Genomic DNA, 10,875 nt, shown 5'->3' with positions numbered 1-10,875 from the left:
GGAATGGGTGGGAGGGGGGGAGGAGTTGTTATCTCAGGGAGCAGGAAAGAGGGGAAAAAAGAATGAGACTGAGAAAATGTAAGAGTATGTAACCCAGAAGACAGCAACATGTTTTCAGAAAGAATTTTCGAATTGGCTATGTCTCCTAAAAGTCCATGGTAGAGGTGACAGGAGAAGGGAGAATAATCATTTGTGGCTCCAGTCTCCCATTGGTCAAAGTCACCTCTACAGGGCATCATATCCTTCATAGTACAGGGTCACTGCTGCATGGCCACTTATACAGCAGTCTCCTGCCTCAGCTGCAACAGAGAAACCCACAGCGGGGGGGGGGGATGGTATATCACCTCTTTAAGATGTGTATTTCACCACAGTTACTAGTGTAAAAAAGATATTTGAAATTTCCAGAAAACGTTCTAAAATTTAAAATATGGGCCAAAGAAATTATATTTTTAAAATGTGCAACCCAGAAGTAGCCATCCCTAATTTTAAACCCTAAAGAGACTTTTGCAAATGTGCTAAGATGACATACATATGTACAAGAACCATAAAATGCAACATTGCAAAAGCAAAAAAAATTTAAAACACCCAAAGATCTACCATCAGAATAAACATCTTACAATGGAATATTATACAGCAATACAAATATTCTAGAGCTGCACACATCAACTCCGATGAATCTTACAAATAAAACATTAAGCAAATAAGAAAACTGGAATCAAAATAATGCCATTTACATAAAAATGTAAAAAGCAATAGATGTTTAAGTATACATACATCTGTAGTAAAAGTGTAAAGACATGAATAGGGATGTCTAAATTTAAGATAAACTATAAATTTAATAGAATGAAGAGAAGAAAGGTATAGAGGGGTTCTAAATGTATTTGTAATGTTTTATATTTTAACCTGGCCTGTGGGTTCACGGGTGTGCTATTATTCTTTGCACTTTTGATATATTTTGTGAAATATTTTTAAGGCAAGATTAAGAAAAGTTAGCTTTACTGAATTAGAAACTTTGTTCAGAATATTATTGTTGTGTTTGAAATTTGATCTGTAAACAATAACCTTTCATGTCCAGAATACCACACAAATTGAGGTATTCGGTTGGTAAAATTCCAGATACATTGGAATAATAATGCTCAATTTTAAACTGTATTTTTGCTTACATTTTTAATAAGAGAATATAAAGCACAATTGGAGAAACTGGGAATTGTAGCACTTAAATAGCTATCCTTCCTGAATGACTACAAAAAAAAAAGGGTTATCTCAAACTTATGGACCAATATGGATCTTACAAAGAGCGATATTTTATTAATAGCATGTTCCCCTTACTTAACGGCCCTAATATATTCCACGTGAAACAGTGAGGTGAACAGTGTTCACCCTATCTGTGAACAAAACAGTAGAATACGAATGATGACAGATAGCAAACATTTATTGCTCTATGTACCAGGCACTGTGCAGAACACTCTATGCATGATTATCTCATGTAATCTTCACAATATCCCTTGAAAGTAGGTAACCATTATTATCCTAATTTTATAAGAAACTGAGGTAACATGCCCAAGATTGCCTAACCAGTGAGCAGTACTGGGAGCCAAAATTTGATTTCAGGTTGTCTAGATTAAGAAATACTGCATTATGTTACCTCTTTATGGATTATACTTGTAGTACCTTAATAAAATTTCAAGGCCAGCCCCATTTTCAAGTATTTTGCACCACTGTCCTATATATACCCTCAATGTTTTCACACCATTTGTTCTGATTTAGGGGGTTAGTAAATATGGTCACCTTGGGTACTATGGAAAAAGGACCCAGGAGACCTGGTCTCATTCTCAACTGCCATTAGCTTGAGCAGTTTGAGACAAATCTCTGGGCCTTATTTCTTCAAGAGAGAATACTAGATGATATTCCTTGAGGTCCTTCTCAACTCCAAGAGAGAAAAAAAACAACACTTTAAAAGGTACCCACAGCTAGTGACATCAACATCATAATAGTAAGAAGACGCCTTTGTTTCTTACCTTAAATTTATAAGTCAGACAATGATAACAAAAGCTCTCCTGCTCAATACACGAATATGCCTTTAGGATCCATGCATTGGGACACCTGAAGCATTATTTACAATAGCCAAGACACAGAAATTCTGTGTTTTTGACAGCCGATTAGATAAAGAAGATATGGTACATATATACAGTGGAATACTACTCAGCCATAAAAAGATGAACTATTGCCATCTGCGACAACATGGATGGATCTTGAGATATTATACCTAGTGAAATAAGTCAGAGGAAAAGCACAGGAACTGATTTTATTCATATGTGGGATATAAAACAAAAAGCGACAAGTGAACAAACAAAAACTTATAGATATGGACAACAGAATGGCAGTTACTAGAGGGGTGGGGAGAGAACAAAATGGGTAAAGGGGGACAAATATATGATTTTGGAAGGAGACCAGACTTCAGCTGTGAGCACACAATAGAGTATACAGATATTGTATTATAAAGTTGGACACCTGAAATTTATGTAATGTTATTAACCAATGTTACCCCAATAAATTTAATTTTTAAATTAAATTTTAAAAAAGATACCCACAATATCAATTCAATACTAGAGAAAGAAAAAATTTTAAAGTAAAAGTGAATTAGCATTGTGTATTTAATTAATTTTGGTGTTTAAAAACTTTTTATACAAAGACTTAGGGCTATAAAACTTGGAAAATACTTAAATGCCTCTAAAAATGTCTATGAACTAGTTTATCAAATAGTTTTATATAAGAAAAAAGTCAAAATAATTTTTCCTGAATTGCTGTGCACATAATACTCCTTTCTTTTCTTAAATTTTTAGAAAATTGGGCATGAAACAATACCTAAACCTGCTTCTTGGCAAGGCATCAGGACAGAGCTATTGCTGAGAGTTTGATTTATAGAGAAATCATGGTTCGACTGACCTTGGATCTCATTGCCAAAAACAGCAATCTTAAACCCCGAAAAGAAGAAACCACTTCACAGTACCTAAAGAAAATAACTCATATAAATTTTTCAGATAGAAATATAGATGCAATTGTAAGAACTCTGAAATTATTTCTTATTTTTATATAATCAACTATGTAAATTTAGAAATTGGGTGTCAGGGCATACCTTTTTAACTATATTTTTATTATACTTATTAACTCTATTTTCATTAGCTAGCTTTATATTATATTTGATTTTAATTTCCTGCTTGTGATGTTAAACTTATTAATATCAAGTCTCTATAAAATATACCATTGCGACTGTTAAATAAATGTGTTTATAGATGTTCCTCTAAAATACTCTTTAGTGTAGCAAACAAGATTTAAAGGTATATGTTGGAAAATAATTTCAAAGATAATTACTTATATATAATGACAGAACCTTGGAATATGAATTTTTTAACATATCAAAATATTAGGAATTAAATATGTAAATACTATATTTCATAACTTTAACAGTGAAATCTTTTTTTGCACATAATTTAACTGGTTAGATAAATGTGGGTTATAATCTGTCAGTTATATTAGACAATATTGTTTACTTGGATATAATCTGAAACGACATTTTCTCTGTGTTAAGCCAATTCTTGATGTTAATTTTGGAAACTTTAAAGGCAACAATAATCCATTTAAGCCATTTGTATTGGTATCAATTTCTATAGTAAAATGCTCAAGACTATAGATGAGAGAAAAATTCTCAGAAACATATAAGCTACCTGAGGCCATCTGTATTGGTATCAATTTCTACAGTAAAATGCTCAAGACTATAGATGAGAGAAAATTCTCAGAAACGTATAAGCTACATGAGGGCAGGGGTCATCTCTATTTTGTTCACATCACCCTAAATCCCTCCATCCAATACTGTACCTGACTCATATTTAGTGCTTAATAAATATTTGTTGAATGAATGAATGAATGAATGAACACTAAAGCCCCAGTCAAAACTGTCAATAAAGATGGTTGGGGTTTTTTTTGCAGAGACCCTACCCAGCTCCCATTCTGTATCTCTTTCCAGTTTCTTGGTGAGCCTTCCTCTCATGAATCCAATTGCCAAAAACTCATATTTCTCTTTTGTGGCCTAAAGCTCTCTACTTCATCACACCATGTACCAGCTGCTTTCTCCTGAGCCTCCATTTAAGATTCTTTGGCTCCTCAAAAATCAATGCTCCTTCAGTGTAGATGGCCTTTGTTGGAGGAAAGCAAACTGATGGAAAGTAATTCACACTAACATAAGAATAATTTGTAAACTTGAAGTTCCCAAGATGTGGTTGTATTTTAAAAGATCTTACTTAATGAAAGCTGAAATACTTTTGAGCAAAACTTCACTCTATCTCTTGCCTACTTAGTCTAGGCTGACTCTACCACCACACAAGAAATGACAGCCTTTTAGAATTATTAAATTATTTTATCTTAAAGGGAATTGGTGTTCATTTGTATAAAATACAGATAAAAGAAAGAGATTGACTTGTAATTCTAGCATGCAGAAAAAATCACTATTAACATGTAGGTAATGTCCTTCCAGTCTTTTTTCTAGGCATATATTCACAACAGTGGGTCACTGAAAATACTGTGCTCATTTTATTATGAGATCTACAAGATATTACTAAAGAAACTAAAGGATATTTAATGGTTATATGGTATTCTATTTGCTAACATATTTATTAATGTTTTTTAATACAATGTTTATTAATACATTGTTCTTGAATATCTAGATGACTTCCAATTTTCAGTATTATGAATCTCAACAGTTTACTTCCAATCCTACAGAGAGATTAAGCCCTGATTTATACTGTTGGAGGAATAATTTATCAAATGCTTCAACTTCCAGAGGAGCCTGCTTCCAAGAAAAATCTTTTCCTCGGAAAAGATTTCATGCATTGGGAAAATCTTTCTTAATAAATGCAATTTTATTGATACAGTTACAGAATACTGAAACCTAGAACTAATTTTGTAATCATTCTAGTCTTGTTTGGACTATGCTAAGAACAAAGAAATACTGTTCTTTTATATCAACCTTAAGGACATTTACAGAATGATTAAGTGAAAACTTTTTTAAAAATAAACTAAGTTTTCAGGAGAATTAATTTAAATATGACTTGTTTTTGTTTTCCTTTCAGGATAACCTCTCTCTTTGCAAAAATCTTAGCGTCTTATATTTGTATGATAACCGTATCAGTCAAATCACTAACTTGAATTTTGCCACAAATCTGACCCACCTGTACCTACAAAACAATTATATTTCATGTATAGAGAACCTCAGGTCATTAAAGAAACTGGAAAAACTGTAAGTGCTTTTTTTAAGTAATGTAATTGCCATCATTACAGTAATATTTTTGCATGGAGGTATTTCTATTATCTGCAGTTTTATGGAACAGGCCTCAATCTTTATTCTTTTAGTATTATAAGTACAAAAGAAATTGCTTCAAATGTAATATCCAACATTCTATATTTTAGTAGGCCGGGTATACTTTCCTTTTGCAGCAGGGCAGGTTGTCTTAAAGGCTTATAGGAATATCCAAAAACATCCTTATGTAGTAGGCTTAACTGGTGAAAAAAGTTCCATGGAACCCAAATGAGTTCTGTGCCTTTCAGAATCACACATCTCAAAAGAGCAGGGTCATAGAACTGATAATGTTGATGTAGATTTTATTGTAAAAAGGCATTTACTGCCTATAATGATTTAAATTAAACTATGAAGACTGGTAGATCCAATTTCCCCAGACCGAGTGAGGTGGGAAGTGCTTATTAAAAATGCAGATTGCTGGGGACCAACTCAGAGAGCCAAATCGGAACCTCTAGGAGTTAAGCCCACAAATCTTCATTTTCAAACCTGCAACCCAGGTGATTCTTCTGTACTCTAACATATGAAGAGCACTGATAGTTTAATAAAGATTATTCCAATTCTCTCAAAAAAAAAAAAAAAAAACCTGAACTTAATTCTTAGACTAAACTATGTGTAAGAATCATACAGATAAACCTTTCATTCATTCAATATAAAGAAAACACTCTGCATGTATAATTTTCACACAGCTTAACAATTTTGTAATTATCATGTTTACAGACCACAATGTTCTCAGAATGTCTATTTAAAATTACATCTTATGTTTTACAGGTATTTGGGAGGCAACTACATTGCCGTCATAGAAGGTTTAGAGGGATTAGAAGGACTAAGAGAGCTTCATGTTGAGAGTCAGAGGCTTCCCCTTGGAGAAAAGCTTCTGTTTGATCCAAGAACTCTTCATTCTCTGGCAGTAAGGCCACATTTTGAGTATTTTGACATAGCATATAGTGCTTGACAGTTAAAATGGAACAGGAAGGTGGTGAAAGTGTATTTGGACATTGTACATACTCTGCATGTTTATCTAGCAAATTGAGAGTTTATCTGAGGGCTAAAACTAGTTTTTCCCACATAATTGCTCAGAGACTCAGTAGCTATAAAGTGGGGATAATACCTGACTTAGGGCAATGGAAAGATCAAAAGGAGGATGTTAAAAGGTTATGGAAACTTTGAAGTTCTAACACAGATGTTAACTCATTCATAATTTGGACTTTGGTGATTATCATGACTAGAATTTTTAAATTTTAGGAAAAAGCCTAAGGAAAGAGACGTGCACAATTATTTGGCAGATTTTAAACAACCTACAGAATCATTACAATGATAAGTCACTTTCCTGCTGGATTCTGATTTGACTGTCGGTTGCAATGCATACAGCTTTGCCTCACCAGAAGCAGGTAGATCTGGAAGCACTGGATTTGATGCTTCAGGAGTTACCTGACAACCAGTGACACATCACATGGAGCTGTCACAATGACTTGAGAAGCCAGAGGGAGCCATGGAGGCTTTGCTAATCCTCAGGGTTTGTTAGGATACACTACCTTCAATTCTGGGCAAGGGAAGGAAATGGAAATGTCATTGGTTTTATTTATGGAGGGCTTAGAAATGGAGGGCTATAAGGTTTGAATCAAATGCATGACAATTAAAGAACAGTGCTTTAAGTTGGAAAAGAAAGAAGTGACCTGATTTCTATCCTACCCCTTTTATTCTCCCCATAGAATCTACTTCACCTGATCCAAGCAGACTGACGCCACTGTGGGGATGGCTAGTTTACTACAAAAAGCCACTGAAAATATTTTTGCTTACTCAATTTTTGCTTATATTCAAGCAGATTCTGAAATTCTAAATATAAGGCATAATTTTTCAAGCTTTAAGTCTTAAAAAGTGTTTGGAAGTGTCTTCTATGTATGTCAGCTGTGTGTGGATGCCTACATGGGTAGGCACCATCTTGGCAGAGATTCCTGGGCCTTAGATTTTAAGATGGCTTTGATTTAGTGTTGCTCTATTATATAAATTTTGTCCTTATTAATACTTAATGTTGAAATTCTTGTTAATTAATTATTACTCTAAGTGGTTTCTGAATGTATGGATTGTCAAGAAAAAATTATATAAAGAGATAAAGATAAAAACAAACACCAGATATTCTTTCATGGTTAATGTTTCTTATTTAGAAAAACTAAGATAAAAATAATTTCTTCCTATGTAAGTACAAATCTTAGCAAAATTAAACACAAAAGGAAATTTGCTTAAGCTGAAATTAGCATATTTTCTAAATTATGTTATCATTTGTTTATTGGGGCATCTTCTTTTTTACTTCTTGATTCTTGGCTTCTTTTTGCTATAAATTTCTCTTATACCCTGATCAAACTTATGAAAAATAGTAAGTTATCTCACAATTACTATAGTTTTAAAAGTTCCATCTGAAAAAAATATGACATAGAGACAGAATATCCATCGCTTTTTGTTTTCTTGCTTAAAGAGTAAAACAGCCTGAACCGATAAATTTAAATATTTCACAGATTAGGATTTCTGGTTCCTATCTAAGGTTTTAATCAGACTATTTTCTAATACTAATTATTTCCTTACAGAAATCTCTCTCTATATTGAACATCAGCAATAATAATATTGATGACATAAGAGACCTAGAAATACTGGAAAATCTTAATCAGCTTATCGCAGTTGACAACCAACTTCTGCATGTGAAGGTAGTGTAAAGAAAAAGTAATTGAAAAATATTTACATGAAATTGTAATTGAAATAGCCGTAAAATGTGTTACTTTAAAAACTGTTCTGGATTTGGTAAAACTAGCTTATGAATCTCTACTTCTTAATGTATTATTTGCATATTTCTGCCTCCTTGGCTAGTTTTCTCCTCCGTACCCCAGTGCCTCCATCCCTCAGCAACAGAAAAAGTTTCTGTGAGAAGGAAGTATATGCTTTTTCCTGTTTTATTTTTCCATCAAATGTTTCCCTTTAGAGACTAGATTTTTTGCCTATTAACTCTGATCTCCCAACGAATGAGTTTCTAGTAACTGTGACTAGACTTGAACTCTCTCCTGGGCTGCTCCTTCTTAGGGAAGCACCTTGATCTTGAACTTGCTCTAATTTGCGCTGGCTGTGTTCATGTCATGTTCTATCATATCATGCCATATTCATTCATTCAAATATGTATTAGGCACCTACATATTTGTCAAGCATTGTACTACTTGGTGTAGAACAGAGGAAAGAAAGATACAGTCCCAGTGCTCAAAAAACTGTAGTCAACAAGTAACAAGACAACAATGTAATTCTGTTTTTGTAAGTATGACGGTAGCACTAACTCAGCCTGGGGCTAAAGAAAGCTTCCTAGAAACAGTCATCCATGAGCTGAGCCATCGCCATGACTTCACAGTTTCTGGTTTGGCACTGTGGTAGAATTTATTTAAGTGGGACCCAAAGAATTGGCTTCTTTCTCCCATAAACAGAGGTCTTATTTTCAAAACTACTTCCAAACAGCTATCTACTGACCCTAAAAAAGTTACCCCTGGTCTTGTTTGCAAATTCAGACCTATTACCTGGCTCATCCCATAACTACTGTAAACAGTAGATGAATATGAAAATAAGTATTATATGTATTCCACTATAAATGAATTTCTCAAAATATCTAAAATGCTATTGAACGATCAGGGTGGATGTTTAAAATAAAAAGACCAATAAGAAAGCATGATTCAGTGAATTGTTTCAACTTACATCATGAAGGATGTAAGGAGTTCATGGTGTTAATTCTTCATTCAAAAATATTTTTAATTTTAGAGTGTTCTATATACTTTTTTCCATTGGGCATTTGTGTTCATCAGATTTAACTTTCCTATGATTTTGCAGTATTTGCCTCAATATTATAATTTTGTGATAGATGGGTAGTCTTCTATCAGATATATTATATGTATAGTATAGGATTAAAGCCTGGAGTCTTTAATTAAGTAGAGAAGACCTGGGCTGTGCACAGTGTCCCACATTTGTCCCATGGGAAATCAGAACAGAGTGGCCAAGCACAGAAGCTTACCTTTCCTGGGGAGAGAATGGTAGACAATTCCAGTGTCCCAAATTGGCATCAATCTTAAATTCAAGCTGAGTATTTTCCCTAAATGTTTTTGTAAGCCCAGGTTATAAACACGAAGCTTGGCAAATAAATATTCAGTAAATATATGATTATATCTTCAAAGATCTGGTTAGTTGTTAATTATCAGAATTACTAAGATTCATTTCCATTATTGTTATTACTTTTAAAGTCTTATTCTACTGGATAAAAATACTAGTATCCAAATGATCCCAAAGGAAGTTTTTCTCAATGACATTAAGACCAAGCTATTTTGCCTACAATGATTATTCATAGGCCATGTTAATAATGTATAACCAGGATAAATGTATAACCAAATAAATATCTTTATTACTGTTGATTACTCACTCTAATGGCCAATATTTAAATAACCAAATCCTTATTATTTAAGACTTAATTCTGTGCCACCCCAATATCTAAATAACCAAATCCTTATTTTTTAAGACTTAATTCTAATTCTGTGCCACTTCCCTTGTGTAGCTTTTCCTGAACCTCTCCATCAAGTTAATCTATTTAAATATACCTATTATGTGTGCCAGGCACTGTTCTAGACCCTTAGAGAAACATATTCTAGGCACTGGGGATACCATGATAAATAAGGCAGACAAGGTCTCTGCCCTCAAGTAGCTTACATTACAGGGGAGGGAATGGTCAGTAAAATAAATAAGCAGAAAGGTTGTGAAAGGTGCTATGAAAGAATTAAGTAGAAGGACAGAATGGAAAAAATCAGGTTATCAAGAAAGGCCACTGAGCAAATGACATTAATGCTAAGATCTAAAGGATGAGAAAGAAATCTGTGCAGAGACCAAGGGAAAGAACATGCCAGGCATAGGGAACAACAGATACAAAGGTTCTTCACACTACATATAAAGGTATATAAAAGTTAAAAGTAAAATGATGGGAAAATATATACAATACAAACACAAATAACAAAATAAAAAACTTGAGTGGCTATATTAACATACGACAAAATAGACTTCAGGACAGGAAATATTACCAGAGATAGATCAGGAAAATTTCATAATGATAAAAAGTACCAGTTCATCAAGAAAACATAACAATCCTCAATATTTCTGCACCAAATAACACCTACAAAATGCATGAAGCAAAGTGACAGAAGTAAAAGGAGAAATAGACAAACCCATAATTATAACAAATATTTCAACATTCTCCTCTAAGTAGTTAATAAAATAAGTCGATGGTAGATCAGTAAGGTTATAAAAAACTGGTACAACACAGGCAACCAAATTGATCTAATTGATTCTTAAATAACATTCCACCTAACAACATTTGGAATGATCACCAAAATAGTCCATATTCTGGGCCACAAAGCAAGCCTCAGTATGTTGTCTGCCACAAAGGAAATAAATTAGAAAAGAATGAAGGAAAGATGTCTTTAAAAATTTTGAAATATTTGGAAATTAAAAAACATACT

At 33.3% G+C, this 10,875-nt stretch overlaps 1 protein-coding gene across 2 annotated transcripts in view; it reads left to right on the top strand.

The window, feature by feature from the left end:
• The window catches only part of PPP1R42 (protein phosphatase 1 regulatory subunit 42), a 39,180-nt gene that overhangs the window by 2,413 nt on the left and 25,892 nt on the right, over positions 1 to 10,875 (top strand). For both annotated transcript variants that reach the window (XM_015598700.2, XM_025041122.1), the window contains exons 2-5: positions 2,844 to 3,061; positions 5,127 to 5,293; positions 6,122 to 6,260; positions 7,933 to 8,049. In XM_015598700.2, coding sequence (XP_015454186.1) covers positions 2,933 to 3,061; positions 5,127 to 5,293; positions 6,122 to 6,260; positions 7,933 to 8,049 — 552 coding nt within the window. In that variant the 5' untranslated portion in view covers positions 2,844 to 2,932. The remainder of the gene's footprint in view (positions 1 to 2,843; positions 3,062 to 5,126; positions 5,294 to 6,121; positions 6,261 to 7,932; positions 8,050 to 10,875) is intronic.

The sequence above is a fragment of the Pteropus alecto genome, unplaced genomic scaffold (genome assembly GCF_000325575.1).
Source record: "Pteropus alecto unplaced genomic scaffold, ASM32557v1 scaffold87, whole genome shotgun sequence".
In the NCBI taxonomy this organism is placed as follows: Eukaryota; Metazoa; Chordata; class Mammalia; order Chiroptera; family Pteropodidae; genus Pteropus; species Pteropus alecto.
The sequence above is the reverse complement of the archived record's forward strand: the minus strand, read 5'-3'. Positions and strand labels throughout refer to the sequence as shown.